Raw genomic sequence first — 21,582 nt, forward strand, 5'->3', positions numbered from 1 at the left:
CATCTATGAAAAAATACCTGTCCAGTACATCGGGTTACCTAGTCTCTGCTATGGAGTAAAAGCGCGAAATTACTTGGAAAGACTTATAATCCGAAGCTATCCAACTACTGTACCTTCAGACTTTGTCATCCGATAGTATTTCGTGGGCTGTCTCGCCAAATGAGATTAGGTTGTACCATCAACATAACATCGCCGCGGACAGAAAAAGTGGCACGAATTTATAATGTCCTAGGCGGCGTGGGACATCAAAAGTCGATGATAACAAGTACCGCTTCTTTTGTCCACCGAAAGACAGCACATCGAGCCCCAGCCTCGGAACATCTCAACCTCGAAGACGCCCTCTGGAAGTTGTTGACCATGATCGCCGTCCACCCTAAACACATGCAGCAGTGTCTTTCGGAGACCCACAGGAAAAACGAGTACATGTATAAAGTGGTCACACGCTAGGAGGTATGCTATGCTATTCTTGAAGTTGTTTTTGGTTTTGTCTTTGACTTCTTCTAACCCAAGATTAGGGATAATCAAATAGGAGATATAAAAAGAAGGGGAGCAAAATGAAACCCATCTCCCCAGTACGCCAAGGGCATGACTTCCTAAGAAGGTCAGGCTTCATTCTTTACCCCGGGTAAGACAGAACTCACTTTGAAAGTTTGAATGAATCCTCAATACTTCTTCCACAGGTTTAGCTAAGATGAGGGGCCTCGCCTCCACCGATCTCTCGGTTCACATAGCTAGAACAACTCGACATTACAATAATGCTGTCTCCTGAATTCCAGTATTACCTCTTTCATCAATATCCACGGTGGTCCCGGTAAAAATGGCGTTGTTTTGCGCATTTGGAGGGACCATATTGATTTATCAATGAAGTCAATACATGCATGAAAGAAAAAATAACGACCGAGAGAATGACAGCAAAAAAAACACACCCTGATGACAAGCAATATCTTCGTGAGCTTGCTTCCTTATAAAGTAAGTATCGGCCGAAGATCGCAACTCTAAGACAGCAGAGTCTGTCAAATCCAACGCTCCCCAAGAACTTTTCAATTTCGAATGAAACTTCCAAGACTCTAAGAAATGGGGTGCTCTCTGCTTGTATACAGTTTTGGTAAACGATTAGTAGGTTGAAGATCCTGACATTGGCTTTATACTTATATTAATATCAATTTGTTAGATGAGTGCATAAAAGCAGAACAAAAAGCCGGGCCTTCAAAATACCTACTCGAAATGACGTTGAATCAGCGGGGAAAGGTCGGAAAAGTTCAAATTCAACACACCGCCAGAAAAATTGACAGCGAGCAGACTTTTTAGAAGGAAAAACGTGTCTGAAAAAATCATGCTTTGAAATCTCAACGGCAAATAAGTATGAGTGAGGAAAGCAATAAGGTATATATATCGCACTAATGCCTCCCAATTCCATCCAAGAAAATCCAAAGCTCAAGTACCCAACCAATTTTGCAATCTGGCACACCAACTCCTGCTTATTCATACCCAACCAATCCAAACATAATATAACGAGAAGAGCAAGAGTCGCCACTCCCAAAGCCTAAAATTACCCACGCAATGGAATATCTCATCTAGTATTGTTGCGGAGGAGCCTGGGGAACAGCATCCATCTTCTCCTGTGGAACATATCCACCCGGCGCACCACCCGGCGCCATCTGCAAATAATCGAGCTCCTTGGCCGTCTGGGCAACCTCGCAACAACTACAGCAGAAAGCTGTGCAACACTCGCCGCATCCCGAACCTTCGAGATCTGTTTTTCCGTAAGACATTAGCAGACTGTAATGCTCAAGGTATGCATGTGATAAAGTGATTGATTTGGATTGATGGATGGATTGATGTTTGGCTCAACATACCGTATTTCTGTCTCATGTTACCACGGTCAATCATCTGCAGGAAAAAACCACATCCGCCGACGGCTGCGAGCGCGGCCCATCCAATACACCATGCGTTACAGGTGCTGTATCCTTGGTCACTGCCATATGCAATACGACTAGATCACGGAGAGTTAGTTCTTTTCTGTCCAAGATAGTTTCGGGAGTAGGGTGAAATTAGAGTCATCCTTACTGATGGTTTTTTCCGGAGACGACACAAGTGCAGCACCATGCTTTGAGGCCTGGGAAGGAAAATGTCAGTAATGTGCTTATTTCAGGTATAGATAGGCTCGTAGTAGGCAAAAAAGCGGCACTGCTTTTAAAAGCCCCAGGCGGCATAGGATAACAAAAGTCGATGAAAATAAATGAGGCTTTTCATATCCAGCCTCGACGAGATATGTATAACTTACAGCCGTCGAAAGGAGTGAAGCAGCCGAAAAGAGAGTTCTGGTATGGACGAGGCATATTGGTGGATTGAGGGTACGGTAAATAGGCTAAACCTCTCAGAACAGGAACTAATTCAGTGGACGGAATTGGACGAGTATAATACTATAAAAGATAAAGAAGAGGAGCGTTGAAGAACGCCCCCCTTTTCGGGGGGTCAATAGAGTATTAAATCGTGCCAAAAAGAGGCTTAGAGGTTGGCTGTGCGTTTGATGATGGTAAGGCTGGCACCATTGTGCCGCGAAGGATTGATTTGCGCGCCAGGGGGTATAAATAATGTCAATTGCTAACCTAATGAGGTTCTCGAGGTTCTCAAGGCTGAGAATTTTACTGGATTCTGCATAACGCAGGGGGCTCGTGGATCCAACGGTAACACTTCCTTCGCACAGCCAGCCAATCAGAAGACCGCAATTCCGCCGCCTTTCTCAGCTCGTCAACTGAAATCTTATTTCTTTCTCACTAAGACCCGCTTCGTAAATCTTATTTTAACCCCCTACCTACTACGTGCGGCCGACGAGTTGACAAGTAACTCATACCCCGGTTTTTCTACGGAGTACAGTGAGAATTTACGGTGATAATCGAATGATCTGCTGTCTCTAAATTACTATTCATAGCCACTTAAATTGGCAGATAGGGTATGCACTTCACAACAGGTCCTTTAAACTTAAAAAGGGAATCAAATTACTTTTCTGCCGCACGGAGCAAAATACCAAATAATTGATAATGAAGTCCTTAGTTACTTTCTGCCTACACAAAGCCCCACAGATATCAATTCGGCGTAGCTTGAATGCTGAGCTGCCTAAGCGTTTCTTTTGGAACGGTGTATTCCGAATTGGTCCCAAGCCGTTATGTGGGGGCTGAGGATGAGTTGCCGGTATATATGGGGTTAGATTTAATGTAAGGCTTTAATGTTAAACTTACTCCACATAATCTATATGCTCCAATCACTTGAGAGATATCGTATAGTTACCAGTAGCGTACTACACTGTTAATACCGCCGGAAAGCACGATATATCAAGATGTGCCACATCCCGGTCTGGACTCTGTAGTCTTTAAAGTTTAAACTCAGATATTGGTTTTTCTTTAGAGTCTGACTATGGAGACTACTTAGCGTTGATAGACAAAACCCCTCATACCTCCGTACCTTACGTAGGTAGTCTATGACTGGCTCTTTGACGCTAGTGTAAAAGGTACATAGTACCAATCTTAAAATAAGACTTATCAGCCAGACCCTTACCCCATAAAAGAGCCTATAATGTGTCGAATCCAAGCTCTTTCAGCAGCGCGCGTAATATATAACCATGGCATCAATATGGCCTCTACCATTACGTAAGCTTTAAAAGTTAAAAGAAGAAAAGAGCTAGCTGGGATTCTCAGCAGTGCTTGCTGACTCTGCACTAAATATCGAATCCTTATAATCCTGAAGTCAGAAGTTATGCATAAGCGCAAGCCATTTCTCTGTAGGGCTGAGTAAGAACTCGGCTATAATAAGAGGATGTGAGTCTAAGGGGTAAGCTGAAACGTGCACTTGCACGATGATGTAGGATAAAGTTGAGATAAGGTAGTATAGTAGTTGCAAAGAAAGAAAGCCGTCTGCTTTTTCTGAAGAGCATCGAACTTGAGGAGGCACTCAGCTTTGAGTTTCGAATTTTCAATACAGCTTGTCGGGGCTAGGTCGTTTGATTGCTTTCATTATGTCCTTCGTTATAAACACCGTACCGGAAGCCGCCAAGCGCCAATCTAGTAGCCCTGTACAATCAATCGCAGAATGCGGAGAAGGCCACCGAGGAGCTCTCACCTGCGAAGTGAAAACCCCATAGCTGCCAGTCCGACAGTCAAGATTGATAGGGGTAAGGAACTTTGATACAAAAAAGATCCAGAGCATACACAAAACCGAACAACGCTATTCCTCTCTCATGACTCATTACCACCCATGCTCCAATCCTTCAATTATGTCACTGCTGGGAAAGGCTCACCCACAACATTCCGTCTGCGTACCTCAGTCTCATCAAGATCGACCCTGACCTTTCCATTGGCGCCCGTACTCTTCGAAGCTGTAGTCGTAGCCTTCATCTTCTTCCTCTCCTCCTTTGGCGGCTGGAACCTCTTCCTGACAGTCTCGATCATCTTTCCAAACCAGTAGAAATTGAGTGTGTTGAGTATGATATTGCTTCCTAGGTATGTGAAGCCGAGCCACAACGGAACAAACTCTTCGCCGGCGAATCGCATAATATCTCCGTGGATAGGAGCTGCGCTGTGTCCTGCTGCGGCATCTGCTGCCGCGTTGGTGCTGTTGTTCAGGGCATCAAAGTGGATGCTTGCAGCGGCTGGCTTGTGGTGGATAGCAGCCCAAACATCCTGGTACACTCGAACGGACTGGTATGTACCCCACACAAGACGGCAGCCGAAAAATGTCACTAGAAGTGCTATTCCGTTGTAAAGTTGGGCGCGAGATCCAGTCATGTCGAGTTTGTCAAAGAACCAGTGGAAATTGAGGAAAGGAGAGGATAGCTCGTAGAGGATGAATGTGCAGCCGTAGAAGTTAACGAAAGGTCTCTGGAAGGTTATTAGTAAATGTTCTTCTTGCAGTGAAGCCGCTTTACTTACGAATCCAAAAGAAAATACTACGAGAGCGCAAAAGGCGTGGGCAAGCATGCCGGGTCCGAATAGCCGCACGTTCTGAAGGGTAATCACCAAGTCCCAGAGAAAGTACCCGCTGGCCAAGCCCTGTATCATTCCAGCTGCTCCGGTATAGCCCCAGACTCGCTGCTGCCAGTCCATGGCCTTGCGCTCCTCATCTTTCCACATCACATAAAGTGCGAGGGAATTGACAAGAGTACTTTGGACCAGCGATACCACATGGACGTCCCAGTTAATCTTCCGCTCCGGAGACAGCTTTGCATACTTGGCTGGGAATAGTTTGCGAGAAGCGATGGGTGCAACAACTAGATTGATGAAATAGTAGAAAATGAAGCTGCCGAGGACTTGGTGGATGTGCATAGGGAGTGTAGTCAGATGAAATGTGTCTGCGAATGGTTGTACGGCCTTGCTAAGCCATGGCGGCGGACCTATAGGAAAGGGATCGTGCATTCTGGAGGTGGAAGGCTGGGAGGTCAGAAATCGGGAAGAATAACCTAAGAAGGGCAAATAAAATAATCCGTTTCTGCTTCCCACCAGGAAGCGTCAACGTCGTATGCGGCTCTTCACTCGTGTATCACGAGAAGTAAAGAGAGAGACGCGGTTGACTCGAGCTCGAGTCCCAACAGAAGCGGAGTTAGGGAATGATGTTCAGCACTAAGCCACTTTGGGTCGACGTTCAGGGGTTATCGTAATCGTGGATGATCGGATATCGCTAAGTATTCGGGGTCTTTCGATGACGGAGTTGTTACTTTTGATACAAAGAATCTGTCGGTTTGTTCGATTAATTCTCTACTTTATGGGAGGTTTGGATTATTATAGTCTCCAACGGACCCCTGGGTGAATCAGAACCACCTAGCCAGCTGAACATGTTTATCTCGGCTGCCTGTCTTACTATGGCACGTGGCATGTGAGTCGCTACAACTGCCCTCCTTGGCTGTATGCGTGACAGCTACCTATGACTGACTATACTCCCCCGGAAAACTGTTGTCCTCTCATGTGGTGGATCATTTATCAAATCTTGATTTGTCCTCCTCTTTGATCTGAATGAACTCGATCCGGTGGCTGCTACGGCCTTACCGAAGACTACAAAGTCTCCAGACTCACCCACATCCAATTCATGATTAAAAGTCGCTCCTGCACCAATCGCTAACTTGGCTCGACTTGATATACATTGCTTACATAGTATTAGCAATACTCTGCATACAAAGCGTGTCTCCGGAGACTTACTAGCAAAACCTCGGCGTCTTTCTTTGTTCCAGCCTGCAAATTTACGTTAGTACTGTCTGAATGAGAACAATTTGGAGTTCGACAGGTGTTTATAACGTATCGAACCCCTCGATACGTTTGGAAGGATTGTCAAAGTCTCGAATGTGTCCGAATGATGACACGAAAAAAAATGCTCGCAGAAGTTGCGTACCTGGTATATTCCAACCCCAATGCTGGCAAGGGCAAGAGGATCGCAACTCCCGTAGGGTGTGAAGGCATTACCAACATTATTGATACCTATGGCTCCGTTGAAGCCATATTCTCCAATCATTTGCGGAATTTGAAGTGTGCCTCTGGGCCTTTCACCACCACCAGCCCCTTCCCTTGGTCTTCCCATCATGAAGAGATCGGATGTGGGAAGGCCGACAAATGATATTGGCAAGCCCTGGGATTTCTTGGATATATTGAGCCACTCGGCTTTATCAAACAGTGTTAGCCGGCTGCAGTGACCGAATACTATGGTTCTAAAGTCTGGGGAATCCAAATCCGAAGGCCATCCATATCTGCGTAGATAGTCGATGGCCACAAGGACTACGCTTTCTTGTGTTGGATCAAGGTTGTAATCGATATGAAAGTCCAAATGTAGCTTGTGATCCTTCGCCAAGTTTATGGCGTACGAGACGTTTTGATCTTGGGTATGAAGGTCCTTTTCCACGTAAGGAGTAGACCCAAATGCATCGACTCCTTCCATCCCAACTGCCTTTTCCAGCAATGACTTCATGGCTTGCCCTTTGTCATCGTAGCTGAAGATTGGATCCTGGGCAAAGACACAAATTTGGACGAAACAGTGATCTTTGAATTCGTCTTTGAGACGGAGGCCAGCCTCTAAACACTTCATACCAACCCCATGGTCTACTTCGACAAAGGCCCTCATATGAGTAACTCCAAAGCTAATCGACTCTTCGATCAAGGCTCTGCCTCTTTCCATGAGATCGTCTACTTCGAATCTAGACTTCGCTGTAGCTGAAACACAATGCGTTACTGGACAGCTCTTATGAAGAGAAATATCAGAACATACTAGTTAACTCCATTGCTTCTGCAAAATCACCCTTCTTTATTTCTAGATCCGCATACTTTGGATATGATAAAAGAAAGCATTTGTCTAGATGTATGTGGGGATGACAGAGACTAGGACCTAGGAATTGTCCAGCTTCTTCAGAGGTATCGATAGATTCGGACAGAGATGATATTACTCCATTTTGGCAACATACATTCCATCGACTGTTGGCCGGCTTTCCAGCCATATAAACGCCTCTGAAGGTAGCGACCTTGTCCTGGCCATTTTGGCGATGGATAGACATTGTTGTTCCCCTTGTATGATTGAGGAGTCAAGAACCTAGTCAGACAGAATCAATTGCACCAGGGCCTCTTTTAATTCAAGAAAGTCGATGTATGTAGATATGCTTGCGGTGGTCACACAAGTGGTGGTGGCTCGGGCCTTAGCGGGGCATTTACGGAGTAGGTAGCTCCAGGAACTAAGGTTCTTTTAGCTGACTTTTAAAAGCCATCTTATTATATACAAGCTAGCATAAAACTTTGCTTATTATTCAGTTTTATCCATTTAAGCCAAATAGGTTCGTTTTATCAGAATCTTAGTATCTTGAAAAGTACATTTGGTTTTGGGAATACCAATTCCACGCTAGACTGCTAGCGTTCCTTCAACTTCGAGAGTTACCTCCGTACATTTACTACGAGCGACTCGAATATTTGACCACCCCGCAACCTCAACCATGGCGGATCCCTTATATGAATTACTAGTCCCCTACTTCGATACACCCTCACCACGACCCCCGCCATCATCCACAGATCAAACCACGATTACTTACCTGTCGCGGCTTTCAACACTCCCCCTCTCCAGTTTAACAACTACCGAGCCCCAATCACTCACTCAAACAACAAACTCACTACTACGCTCCCTACAAGCCCTCTCGAAACGCTCACACAAAGCCATAATCGACTCCTCTACACATCTATCTACTCTAGGCACAACCTTACCTGCCCTTGCTCAATCCTCAGCCTCTCTGCGAGATGCCCTCCCCAAGCTAGACGACGCAGCTATCCACTTCAGCGAAACATATAATCTACGTCCCGAAAATCCCAACCCTCTCCTCGACCGCCGGCGAAAAGCCCTCCTTCTCTCCCGAAACATTGACCGTCTCTCCGACGTCCTCGACCTGCCCACCCTTCTCTCCTCAGCAATATCATCCTCCTCCAACACAGCAGCAAGCACAAATACAAACGCAACCCTAAACTATGCCTCGGCCCTCGATCTCAACGCGCACATCAAGCGCTTACATGGCCTATACCCCGAGTCCCCCCTGATATCAAGCGTGAGTCTACAGGCGGAAACAGCCATGCAAGATATGTGCAGCAACCTGATAGCAAGTCTACGAGCCAACAATCTCAAGCTCGCAAGCGCAATGCGTACAATCAGCTGGCTGCGGCGCGTGGCACCAGAACTCGATCCCGTTCCCGCAAACACCACACTCTCGCTAGGCGCAAGAGAAGGAGCATTAGGAGCACTATTTTTAGTTTGCAGATTATCAAATTTGGACCAAATGCTCTCTGCGCTTTCTCCGCTTCGTGATCTCGCTGATCAAGAAACGGCGAAATTGAGAAATGGGCAAGCGAAAACCGGGAAATGGGAGGGGGGCCAGCAGACGGAACGGTTTTTGAAGAGATATATTGAGATTTTTCGGGAACAGAGTTTTGCGATTGTTAGCATGTACCGCTCTATCTTCCCTCCAGCTTCAGCCAACCCCGTACCACTAGATGAGTTCAAGAGTCTAAAAGGGGAAAGCAGGCAGGAGGATCCGTTGATGCCGTTGCCTAGTGCGTTGGGGACGTTTGCGTTGAACTTGGTGGGGATGTTGGAGGGGACGCTGAGGACGTATTTGCCGAATGTGAGAGATAGGAGTAGTAGGGATAGTTTGCTTACGCAGGTTCTTTACTGTGCGGGGAGTTTGGGACGGTTGGGTGGGGATTTCAGCTTAATGCTTGCGTTTTTAGACGAGGGGGATGGGGAGGAGGAAAGTGATGAGGATGGGGAGTGGGTGGAGGTTATTAAGAAGCATAGAGTGCTGGCTGGGAGGTTGGAGAGTATGGTTGGGGCGAGGGAAGGGTAGTGTAGAGTAGATTTCATGAGTAATGATACTAGATGGCATATTTAGATGGCATACCAGGATGTAGCTGACTGAGAATGAACTCTGAGATTTGCATATCAATCTATCACTCCATTTACCAGCTTTACATGCGGGCGGATAGCTGAAATCCACCTAGTCGGTACTTACAACAAGCAAGCCCCAAAGAGGACGAGGACAAGGACAATCTACGCAGCACTATTTTACCACTACTGCGAGTATAGTAAATAAATCCCCTTATCTTCACATAACGACAATACATTCATGCATGCATTCATTCATTCATCCACCTACTGTACAAGAAAGGGGCGGAAACATGTCCTGTCTCGGTTCCACCTATATCTCCCTCCACCAATAACAGCCAACCTATTACCAAGCATGCATACTCTGGTACGTACCCAAACCACCTACAGCACAGCAACGCAACCCACCATCTATCTACAGTATCTATCTATCTATCCATCATACCTACCCTACATACTATACCTGCAACCCATTTCCTCTCCATCCTTTCCTTTCCTGTCCTTTCCTTGCAACTGACATCCAAAACTACTTACTTCATTTCCTCTGTTTTACCACTAGCTACTACTTACTGTATCTTACACAACGTACGCGTACGTACCGTACGTACTTGCACGCTGTACAGTACAGTAGCGTTATACCCAGGCGGCCGCTCGTGTTACCTAGTACAGTACTCGAGTACCATACATACCATACATACAATCACCAGATCTTTCGTACCACCAATCCCCGTTATACATACAGTACACCGACAAAATCAGCGTCTCCCTCCCCCGGATGGGAGGGAGATGATTGATTAAAGCTAGAAGATGGATGGATGGATGCAGATATAGTTATTAGCTTCTCCGTTTATTTCACTCCTTCCTTCGTTCCTTCTCCCAACATCTTTTTTTTTTTGGGTTGCAATTTGCTTTTTAAGGTTTTTGTAAAAGATAAAAAGCATTGAATGATATTTGCGTGGATAAGTTATTTGCACTTGCAAGTTTTCGAAAACCAAAAAAGTAGGAGGATGGTGCAATTTCTCAATGTTGGGTTCAGAGCTTGGTGTAGTGTGGAGGATGATGTTGTGTTTTTTTTTCTTTGGTTATATTTTTCTTTTATTGTATATTATAAAGTGGCCAAGTACATGCACGGCTAGGTAGCTCATTTGTATCCAAAGAACCGCCGAGGGAAGTATGTAGTTATGCCTGTGCGGTGGGTATGCAGGCATTCGTTTCATTAAAAAGTCATCTATCTATTTCCGGCATGAATATTCAATTCGCCCAAGGTCCTTGGGCGGATTCTTACACCAATCTTCTCGTACTCACTCAGAGATCGTCCTTGTGGGCAATGCGTCGACTGCCGCTACGTTCTTCTCTGGATCCTTGCTCACGCTATCATGGCTTACGATTCCACCGCCAGACGGACTCGATTCATCGGAAGAAGCCTTGGGCGTCTTCGCCTTCATGAGTGGCAGGTGTCCAGTGGTTTCCTTGTACCGCATGACGAGGAAGCCAATGATGATTGCGATCCAGTACACGTTATACGAGATAACAGAGCCGTATGTTGCAGAGTTCTGCCATCCCAGGATTGCGTTGAAGATACCCCATCCTCCACCACCATTGAGCTCTGGGTTGCCAAAGTTGACGTGCCAGACACTCCTTCTGATATCGTAGGATCCGGCACCGGATCCTGTCTCAGCGGCATCACCACCGGTTATGTCGTTCCAATTTTGAGCTTCAAAGTACCAGACGGCTCTGGACAAGAGACCGGCGGCGACGAGGTAGAGGAGACAGGTGGAGATAATGAGGAAGTATTGAAGCTTGGAGGTAGCGCCACCCCTGAATGTGTTAGTGGGGTCCAGAAGAGCGGTTTCAAAGAGACTTACTTGTAGAGAATCCACCCGGCAGCAAAGCCAGCGATCAATCCAATGACAACTGGTAACGGAACAGCAGAAGCAGGCGATGAAAACGATACACCGGCAATAAATACAACAGCCTCGAGACCCTCTCTCAAAACCGTGATGAATGGTAGCATGAACATGGCATATTTCTCAGCCCATCGCTTCAACGCCCCTCTCCGACCACCAGTGGTCACCTTTTGCGTCTCCAATGCCTTGGCCAACTTGACACGCCATTTCTCCTGCATCTTGGAGACGCGGAGCAGAGCAGCACCGAGAATGCTGATTACGACAGACGCAAAGATGGCAAAGGAGCCTTCCCAGTAATACTCGGTGTTTGCCCATCTGTCTTTTCCGAGGCCGTAGAAGGCACCGATCATGCCGGCGCCGATAATCAGACAGCAGGCAAGACCAGCTATTGTGCCATACCAAACCTACAAACACAAAACGTTAGGAAGATGTTTGGCGGGTTGGAAGGGGATCATTTACCTGCTTCACAAGTTTCTTGTACACGGCTCTATCGCGATTCGGGCCATCGAGGGTTTGCTTTAAGAATGCAAGCAAGACGGACACGATGACGGCAGTCTCGAGCGTCTCTCTGAAGACGACGAAGAACACCGGGACGGCAAAGACATTAACGGTCATGTTGATTCACTTCTTTCACAAGAAGTCAAGAGAGTCGTCAGGTGATTCTAGGATTGGAATTTACTCTCACTGGAGAGCGACTGAGGATGTGAACCTTTTTTGAAGTGGAAGAGGAAGGAGGTGGTAACCAGGTGCGGTTGGATGTGCCGGTTGATGATGGAGGGGATGCGATCAGATAATGCAGGTTCAGTTGAATTTTGATCTGATTAAACGGGAGGGACGGGCAGGGATGTTAGGCCGCAATCGTACGATGCGACGCTACTGTGCGGGTCGGTAAGAGTGATTCGCGGGCGATAACGGGGTGGAGCTGATGTTGTCGAATATACTTATCAGATCTTGGTCCAAGAGACAAGACAAGCACTGTTGGAGCTGATGCGACTATGCAGCTGGAATATATCTGCTATAGAGTTGGGCGACGAAATGGAATTGTGTCGTGCTCCTGACTGATTCGGCTGAGATCGGCTCTGGTGTGGTGTGGTGTGGTAGGTAGGTGGGTGGGGGTTGTTCTGACTCGCATATGGAAGTACGGCTTACTTGGTAGGTTTGAGGGCAGAGGGAGGCCACGCGGATCTGATAAGTTTGTTTTACGACCTATGAGGTGGGGAAAGGGGTGGGGATGCAGGGCTCTTAGTCAAGAACAAGCAGCCGGATCAATGTCGGCTATTGTGTGGAGACTACTGATGAACGAATCAGATGGCCAGGAAGGATCTGATTATGGAAAGCGTGGAAAAAGTTTCTTCACGACAGCATTATTGCAGCCAACAGCAACGGTCAATCACGGCAAACTCTATACTTTACAGTAGCGTTGATCTCAAGCCTGGCTCCCTGCACAGTTGTTCCCGACATGGCTTGGCACTGGCAGACGACTTCTTCACTCAGCTTCTGTCCGTACTGGAGCGTCGCACTGCATCCAGTATTAAGAGTAGCCAGTCCAGTAAGGTAGGTCACCTAAGGTAAGTAGTGCTTTGGGTCGACTTACTGACCTGCCTTTCTCTACCTCACCTCACCCACCCACCCATTCGGAAGCATTCAACCCGTGTTAGAATCTAGATTATTTACATAGGTAGTACTCCTACTACGGCACTGCGTTCTCTGTGGCGTTCCATTCAACCTCTCCGTCTTCCATCCCACGTTCAGACAACGCATATCGACATCTTGACACTTTTAGGCTTCTTATTCCAACACTCAACTAGACAGCCCTCCGCCATCTCGTCTCGAAAAAGCAATTATCTCTCCACTCCAAGGCGTGAGACAATTTATCGTACCCGCCGTTCCCCTTCCCTAAGGTCCTTCCCTAAGGTCATCCGCACCTCGTATCGCAGAGTTTTCCATCTGAGCGGGCACAATCAAATCTGATTAGATCCCACTGAACCAATCTGATAACAACTCCGCGCCCGTGGCACCGGAGACCCCTGTATACCTTCAATCAGATCATCTTATCACATTGCAGGACCCCACCTACATTACATAAATTACTACTTTGCGGTCTTTCTCTCCCAGGATTCTAGCCCGTCGTGAGCAAAGCCCGTCTCTGGTGCGACCTCGGCCATCACCAGTTTCTTGCTTGATCGCCTCCACTTCGAGTTCGTCTAGAAGGGTGTCAAGCACGGCCCCCGGAAACAAGTCTGCTCTTTTCAGTCAAACTACCTCGAAACAACTGCAGCGAGAGTTTGAGAACATTAATCCTGCATCTGTGTCGCTGAGGTTACTCAACATGGCGATCTCCCTCTCCCATTTCCCCATTTCATTGGCGCTGCTTCTTGCATTCGCCCTCTTCGCCGAAGCAGCCAACAAGACCGTCACATACGACTTCAACATCACTTGGGTCAACACAAATCCTGATGGTGCCTTTGAGAGACCGACCATTGGCATAAATGGACAATGGCCACTACCCGTCATGACCGCTGAGATTGGCGATCGAGTCATCGTCAATGTAGACAATCAGTTGGGAAACCAGAGCACCACGCTTCATTTCCACGGCCTTTTCCAGAATGGAACTACAGCAATGGACGGACCAGCAATGGTCACCCAATGTGGGATTCCCGCTGGAAGCCAATTTACCTACAACTTCACAGTAATTTATCTCGCTGTAAATATTGGTCAATTAGTCGCTAATCTGAGTTCAGGTTAATCAAGCTGGTACTTACTGGTATCACTCCCACATTCATGGCCAATACCCAGATGGTCTTCGGGGTCCCTTTATTATCAGTGATCCGGATTACCCATACAAGGACCAGGTTGACGAAGAGGTTGTTATATCGCTCTCAGATTGGTACCACGACGAGATGGCAACATTGATCCCCCAATTCATCAGTGTAGCCAACCCAACAGGCGCCGAGCCCGTCCCGGACGCCGCATTGATGAATGACACACAAAACTTGACTGTGCCGGTGACAGCTGGAAAGACTTACCTATTCCATTTTGTCAATATTGGAGCCTTTGCTGGCCAATATGTCTGGTTCGAGGGCCACAACATGAGTATCGTTGAAGTGGATGGAGTATACACCGATGAAGCTGAGGCAGAGACAATCTACATAGCTGCTGCCCAGCGGTACAGTGTCCTGATTAAAACTAAGAACGAGACGACTACCAACTATCCGATTGTTGCTAGCATGGACACAGTAAGCTTCGTTATACTCAAGTAACTGCCTAGCTAACATTATCCAGTCTCTTTTCGATGTTCTCCCCGATGATTTGAACTGGAACTCCACAGGATGGCTAGTCTATGACAGCAATAATCCAAATCCGGACCCAACTTTACTTGCAGACGCCGACTTCAATGAGTTTGATGATGCCACTCTGATTCCAGTTGATAAGACACCTCTGTTGCCAGATGCGGATCAGATCATCACCCTTGATGTGATTATGGACGACCTTGGAAACGGAAAGCCATAGTATGTGCATTCTTTTAGGTTATGTAGCTTTATACTAACAATGTTCTAGTGCATTCTTCAGCAACATTACTTACGTATCTCCAAAGGTACCTACACTGTACACTGCGATGACCACGGGCGAAGATGCCGCCAATCCTCTGGTGTATGGAGAATACTCGCACTCATATGTGCTAGCTCACAACCAAATCGTCGAAATCGTTGTAAATAACCTGGGTAAGTAGTTCAAATTGCTTCAGTAGTGTTCGATTTCTGATAAGGTTACAGACACCGGAAAGCACCCCTTCCATTTGCACGGCCACAACTTCCAGGCCATTGCACGGTCTGATGAAAATGCTGGAAGTTTCGATGCTACGAACGCCACTCAAACCGAGTACCCAGCTATTCCAATGCGGAGAGATACATTTGTCCTTTATCCGCAAGGATATATTGTCCTCCGCTTCCAGGCTGACAACCCGGGTGTGTGGCTGTTCCATTGCCAGTAAGTGATCCTTGACAATTATCAATATCATGCTTTCCGGCGTGCATAATCCATTTCAGTCATGAACCCATTTCTAACTCTACCGTGTAGCATCGAATGGCACGTCGACCAAGGTCTAATCGCCACAATGGTCGAGGCACCCTTGGAACTCCAGAAGGCTCAAACCATCCCCCAAAACCATCTTGATGCCTGCACAGCCGGAAACACCCCCTCTGCCGGTAATGCAGCAGCAAACACTGTTGACTTCCTTGACCTGACTGGTGAACCTGTGCCACCGAAACCACTACCAGGCGGATTTACTGCTCGGGGTATTGTAGCAATGACATTCAGTTGCATTGCAGCTCTTCTTGGTCTAGCTACTATCACCTGGTACGTACCTTCTTCGACTTCATTAAGGATCATAACTAATGGCTCTTTAGGTACGGTTTGGCAGATATGGGAGCGGCAAGCATGGTTGAGGAGGAGAATCGTATCGCGAGAATGGCGGGCGAGGATGAGATACGATCATCTGAGGCATCTTCAGATGTGGCTGTGAAAGTCGGTTGAGGCAAAGGAAGCATTTTAGTGGATACGATGAAATAAAGATACCTGGCTATGTAGTAATATCAGTGGGAAGGTGGAGGGCTTTGGATCACATAATTCGATCCATATAGGCGCGATTTTGATTGATAATGCACATAGAAAAGATAATATATTTTCGATGATTATGATAATCAAAGTTTCATGCAATATGAAATGATGGACTTTTTCTCTTGTTTTCTCGGTGTTGTGACGATTTTGGATATTTTGCCGAAGTGTGGAGATGCATTGATGGGATGGTGAATCCCGTATTAACGCCGACGATTTCAAAACGTAAACCTCTCTATCTATACCTGGAAACCTCTATGCAATTTCAATTTTGTATTTATGGATGCATATCTCTTATCTTCAATTCTTGCGCAACATTTAATCCCGAGCCTGCGTAACACGGCGCAGTCGGAACGTATTTCAAGCTTCGTCTCTCTTCTTATCCTTTGATACCCGGATTAATCACGAACCTCAACCCTACAACCGCGGGGCTCATCGTCTTCAATTGACATATGTCCGATGGCAAGGCTTTGGATAGCGTTTTATTCTCGATTGGCTCTGCGCCATCTCCCGTTGTGAGGATATCTGTGTCTCTGCTAGTTGCCATCTGTCCCCATCTGTAGCAATGGCAAGAATCAGATCCAGAGGCCCCTGGTCTCTGGCAGACACATATGGTAACTATCTCATGTCCTTCAGATTGAATACAAGGACTACGCTAACATGATTCGCGCAGACTTCATAGCCTCTTTCCTGAGCAAATCAGGACAATCCCGGCACGATATGTCTCGATACACAGCGTCCTTGGCACGTAAACGATCTCAGGGCCCACGATCAGATGTACATCATAGAAGCAATAGATTGCATAGACCTATATATACCCTTCAAAGGTCCTGCCAACAAGCTCCGATCCGAAATCAGCACATACGTACCTACGTAGTTACGAACGTCCCCTCAACCCTGGTACACAGATCCATACCTACAGCGCAACACCGTCAACATGCTTCCCAAACTAGGCATTTCCACGACTACTTCGTCACAAACCTTCCCTCCTCCTCCCTCCACCCCGACTCCCGCTCCTCAGGTCCACACCACAAACTCCCCCGCTCAGCCTCAACTCCCCATACCACAGGCAGCGGGGCCTCCCCCGCCGCAGCCCCGCCAATGATCGGAGCCTCGCGCGAGCTTACCGTCGTACGAATCCCACTGCGGAGTGCTAAACACCATTTCGGCGTCTCGGTCTCGCGCGGTACGCGGCCATATAATGAGGATACGTATCAAGCGGGCACGTTAGAAGTCCCAGCATTTGCCAAACGGGCGCCAATTAGCTTGAGTAGAAAAGGGGGACCGGCCCAAGCGACGAGTGCGGAGAGCGCGAGTGGGGATCCACAAGTTTTTTATTTCGGAGTTTTCGATGGACATGGCGGGAATGAGTGTAGTGATTTTTTGAGGGAGGAGTTGCACGGGTATGTGGAAAGGACGGCGGCGCTGTTTGAGTTGAAGAGCAGTTTGAAGAAGGGAGGCTCTCAGCGTGAGGTTCTTCCCCCTGCCGAGGAAAGTTTGAAGAAGGTTGAGATGAAGAGTAAAGAGGATGTGGAGGGAGAGATGAATGTCCAGAAGACGGGCGAGAATGGGGGTATTATTGAAGCTACCGAAAGTCCTACATTGGAAGGCGATAATCAGGAGCCTGTGGGGTCTAATATGTCGAAAACGATTGAGCTTGAGAAGTCTTTGGTTTCTAGGTGGAAAGAGACTGTTGGAGGTTACTTTCGACGCTTCAAACCGGATTACTTTGCCATGTCCTCATCAACAGACGGCTCACCAAAATCACATCCGATCTCCATTGAAACAGTCCTCATGTACGCATTCTTAAAAGCAGACCTGGATTTCGTCACAGCCCAGGCCCAAAACCAGACCCCGACAACCACAACGACACGCCCCTGAATGCAAACGACATCCTTGGCGAGCCCGCCCATCTCTCTTCCAAATACCGCATTGGAGGTCCCAACCGCTTCGTAGGCGGTTCCACAGCTTCCATAGCCATGATATCAACCCCCACACCAACCCCATTCTGGCACCCCGCTTCCCCATCAACCCTAGTAGCAGCCCACGTAGGAGACACACGCATCCTCCTCTGCGACACAGCGACCGGCCTCGCCAGACCCATTACTACAAACCACCACCCCTCCTCCCCCATCGAAAGCACGCGTCTCCGTCGCTACGCCGCCACATTCGTCACGGACTCCTTTGGCGAAGAACGCATGTCCGGCCTAGCCAACACGCGTGCCTTCGGTGACATGCGCTCGAAACGCATCGGGGTGTCCGCCGAACCGGAAATCACACGCGTGGAATTAAGTCCGGCGGAGTATAGTTTCATTGTGCTAGTCAGTGATGGCGTGTCCGGCACGCTGGGTGATCAGGAGATCGTCGATGTGGTCAAAGAGGCCAAGACGCCGGAGCAGGGTGCGAAGGATGTCGTTGCTTTTGCGACGGAGGTTAGCAGGGAGGGCGATAATGCTACGTGTTTGGTTGTGCGGTTGGGGGGGTGGGAGAGGAGGGGTGAGGGCGGGATGGGAAGTTTGGGTACGAAGGAGGTTAGAGATTATAGGAGGGGCGATGCGTTGGATCCTAGAAGGGGTAGGACGTAAAGAGAGGAAGATAGATCCTGGGTAAGAAAGGGAAGGGAAGGGAAGGTATGGGAGGGTCGTATATAATATATAGATGTATATTTGCCCTGCCCTGCAATACGATGCAGTTAAACCATATCCCTCCGGCTAGCCTTCTGGAAATACCACTTCTCATACACGTGGTGCAAGATAGATAATTAGATTAGCGCCCTTAAAGTCAGGCTTCCCATTCCAACTATTATCAAACGCGCCATTTCCAGCCAGTCTTTTATTCTTTTCTTCGTCTATTCATCTACCCCTTTCGTATCTCCTCGTTTATATCAGCGTTCAAGGAAAGGAAGGGATGGGTCACCAAGCAAGCACGTGTACTAACTGTACTAGATATATCGCAGAACTAGAACCACATGTATAAGCCACCCGATGGCATCCTTGCACGTTCACGGTTTACATGGACACTTTGCTGCGCTTCCGATTTATGACGCTTGGTAGCGAGGGAAGGAAGGAAGGACATGTGGAGCTCGCGCGTTGAAGATATGGAAAGGGGGCCGGGATGGGGGTGGGGGTTATTCACTTTATTTATTCGTTCATTCGTTCATTAATTTCAGTTATATCATAAGTTAGTTATTAGCCGTCACACGCTGTTTGTTGGTTGGTTGGTTGGTTGGTTGGGTGGTTGGTTGGCTGAGTGTTGTAGTATGTGTACGGACAGAGGAAAGCCAAGTATGTATATATGTATGCGGTAATACATGCATGGATCCGAGAGAGGGATGTCGTTGTCTCCTCGGCTTTTATGATATCTACGCGTTATGGTGGAAGAGGAAAGAAAAGAGAAGAGAAGAATGCGGAGGGAGGAAGTGGAGGGGGTTTATATATGATGTGCTGTGATGTGATGTGATGTGACGGGGAAGCGGTGTTGGGTTGAGGGGTACGGTAAGTCTAGGAGGGATGGATGTATTGCATGCACGTTTGTGATGTACGGCTGGCAGGCACTGTTTGGTGAGTGGATTGTTTGATTTTCCTGAGAGTATTGTGTGCGTATGCGTATGCGTATATTAGATAGTTGATAGCAAGGAATGGATATATATAAATACCACAAATGCCGCGTACTGTACGTTTCTTTGCCTATACTTCCACTGTCTCCAGATTGTTTGTCACTGTTGTAGTTTTTCTCAGGAGTTCTTGGGGGAGCGGGGTTTGCTATGAGTGAATATATAGAGATGTGGGTCGTTTTGGATGAGGTGCATGTTATGTTGTGCTAAGTGGGTTAATTTTTTCTAGGGGGATATGATTATTGTTAAAGTTTCCTTGCTGTCATTTACTAGTCGTTCATTCGTTTATTGAAATTCGTTGATTAGCATTTGCTGAAAGATATCTTGCGCGGTGAATTAATATGTGGCTGTGTATTCAAGTGTTTGGTATTGTCTTGGTGGTATGGAGCTTTTTGATCTTTGGAATTGGAAGTCGTGAACGGCTCATAACAAGTATCAAGAAGTACTATCTTGGAAACTTAGAAGGAATATGAGGTTCGGTTTGTTAATTTAAAGTAGAATGCCAGGAAATTCCCCATAGGAGCGAGGTCTTTCGTTGTCATGGTAGATTTAGCTTAGAACTTCCCTGTATCCTGTTATGTATAATTTTCTTTCTCTAATTCTCAATCTAGTTCTGTGGCCGCTAATTCATTTCCTCTTATTCTTTCTCCCTTGAGATTAGATTGGCGTGTATATAAAGCGCTTTGTTCTGGCTTTGGTTTAGAAACAGCTAGAGACAAAGCCAGAAACCACTTACTGGTATATGGTGGTTGCAGTGCAAAACATAACCGTACTAACAATCAACAAACTACTACCCGTTCCTAAACTCGGGGTCGCAAAGTTGTATATTCATAAACGTGTAGGATTGCTTGGCTGTGTAAGAGAAGCATGAAGTAATTGCTGTTGTCAAGTTATGATATGATCGGTGAATGAAAAAGTTATATTGATTTGGTACGACTTTCTTGCAATATTAAAGAGGGCACTATGATGCAGCGATTACAAAGTTGTTATAAAAAAGTACAAGAGGACGTTAGAATGGATAGATTGATTCTCGAGGGGCGGGGTGGGGTTCATGTTTTTAAAAGGGGTGTTGTAGGATCTGCTACGGCGTTTTATATATAACCTTTGCTGCGGACGAAAATGCATTATACTCGCAACTCGAGTAAAACGTGACAATGAGATTCAATTTAGAACTTTTCAACTTATGAAGTCCACTGCTCTGCGTCCTCCATCTCCGCGGTTCTCAAGCCTCGCCGCTTCCTCCCAATACCAAATCTCATAGAGTACTCATAGACAAATCTCTTTGTAGATCTCGCACCTAGCTCTTCACTTCCAAGTTCCAATTCACTTCATACTCCCCTCCACCCCATCCCCATCTCTATTAAATATCTCGGCTAGACTATCAATTTCCACGACCGGTTCTACTTTCCTCCTTTTGCCCATCTGCCCCTTTCCACCACCACTGATTCACCACAGACCTAATGCACCGTAGACCCAATGCATAACCAAACCCTAAATTCTTTGTTGCACGTCGTAGCGCTAAGAAAACATATCAAAATCGGCATCGACGCTAAGGAATCCGAGGCGCCAAGGCCGGAGAATGATAATGTATCGGGATTTTATTATTAATGTTTATACATAAGTGTGGGGGAATGGAAGTAGAAGTATTGTATTATCTTTGAAGCTAGCTTTTAGAGATACTTTCGTGTGTGGGTTGATGTGATTTCAAAATCCCGGAGTGTAGGATGTAGGATGTATTGCAGCTTTGAAAATTAAGACTAAAAGTCATAGATGAATGTGTATGTAATATCAGATTTAGGGAAGAAGATTCTCGGCTTTTAAGAATAAGTCGGACTTTATAAGAAGTAATCTGGTATATCTGGTAGATTGGTGTGGAGGGCACGGAAATCATATGTGTAAGTCAAACGAGCCCCTTTTCAGATCTAGGAGGAGTGATCATGTGACTTAACTGTCCTTCTTCACTTATCATCATGTTTCTTTACCATCGAAGACTTTGAGGGTTCAAATCAACTTTATAACATAAGAGAAAAATGGTAAGCAATTACCTGATGATAGCATAGT

General features: G+C 46.7%; 6 protein-coding genes across 6 annotated transcripts; 2 read left to right on the top strand and 4 right to left on the bottom strand.

Moving 5' to 3' along the window:
• Positions 1-1,574: 1,574 nt before the first annotated feature.
• On the bottom strand, positions 1,575-1,890 carry LHYA1_G007795 (uncharacterized protein; the record flags this gene model as incomplete). Its single annotated transcript, XM_031152720.1, has 2 exons — positions 1,575-1,753; positions 1,857-1,890. 2 exons carry the CDS (start codon positions 1,888-1,890, stop codon positions 1,575-1,577), a joined length of 213 nt encoding a protein of 70 aa, XP_031001964.1.
• Positions 1,891-4,268: 2,378 nt separating this feature from the next.
• Positions 4,269-5,408, bottom strand: LHYA1_G007796 (putative TLC domain-containing protein; the record flags this gene model as incomplete). The annotated part of the gene is made up of 2 exons (XM_031152721.1): positions 4,269-4,874; positions 4,926-5,408. The coding sequence occupies 2 exons, from the start codon at positions 5,406-5,408 to the stop codon at positions 4,269-4,271; spliced, it is 1,089 nt and encodes a 362-aa protein (XP_031001968.1).
• A 499-nt stretch (positions 5,409-5,907) lies between these two features.
• On the bottom strand, positions 5,908-7,525 carry LHYA1_G007797 (uncharacterized protein; the record flags this gene model as incomplete). The annotated part of the gene is made up of 3 exons (XM_031152722.1): positions 5,908-6,132; positions 6,451-7,187; positions 7,243-7,525. 3 exons carry the CDS (start codon positions 7,523-7,525, stop codon positions 5,908-5,910), a joined length of 1,245 nt encoding a protein of 414 aa, XP_031001966.1.
• Positions 7,526-7,954: 429 nt separating this feature from the next.
• cog8 (Conserved oligomeric Golgi complex subunit) lies at positions 7,955-9,349 on the top strand (the record flags this gene model as incomplete). The annotated part of the gene is made up of 1 exon (XM_031152723.1): positions 7,955-9,349. One exon carries the CDS (start codon positions 7,955-7,957, stop codon positions 9,347-9,349), a length of 1,395 nt encoding a protein of 464 aa, XP_031001960.1.
• Positions 9,350-10,688: 1,339 nt separating this feature from the next.
• Positions 10,689-11,909, bottom strand: fip1 (Plasma membrane iron permease; the record flags this gene model as incomplete). Its single annotated transcript, XM_031152724.1, has 3 exons — positions 10,689-11,205; positions 11,253-11,698; positions 11,754-11,909. 3 exons carry the CDS (start codon positions 11,907-11,909, stop codon positions 10,689-10,691), a joined length of 1,119 nt encoding a protein of 372 aa, XP_031001959.1.
• A 1,714-nt stretch (positions 11,910-13,623) lies between these two features.
• FET3 (Iron transport multicopper oxidase) lies at positions 13,624-15,827 on the top strand (the record flags this gene model as incomplete). The annotated part of the gene is made up of 7 exons (XM_031152725.1): positions 13,624-13,983; positions 14,036-14,530; positions 14,577-14,803; positions 14,853-15,016; positions 15,068-15,281; positions 15,372-15,650; positions 15,701-15,827. 7 exons carry the CDS (start codon positions 13,624-13,626, stop codon positions 15,825-15,827), a joined length of 1,866 nt encoding a protein of 621 aa, XP_031001958.1.
• Between the last annotated feature and the right edge of the window lie 5,755 nt (positions 15,828-21,582).

This window comes from Lachnellula hyalina (genome assembly GCF_007821495.1).
Source record: "Lachnellula hyalina strain CBS 185.66 chromosome Unknown contig00199, whole genome shotgun sequence".
Classification (NCBI taxonomy): domain Eukaryota; kingdom Fungi; phylum Ascomycota; class Leotiomycetes; order Helotiales; family Lachnaceae; genus Lachnellula; species Lachnellula hyalina.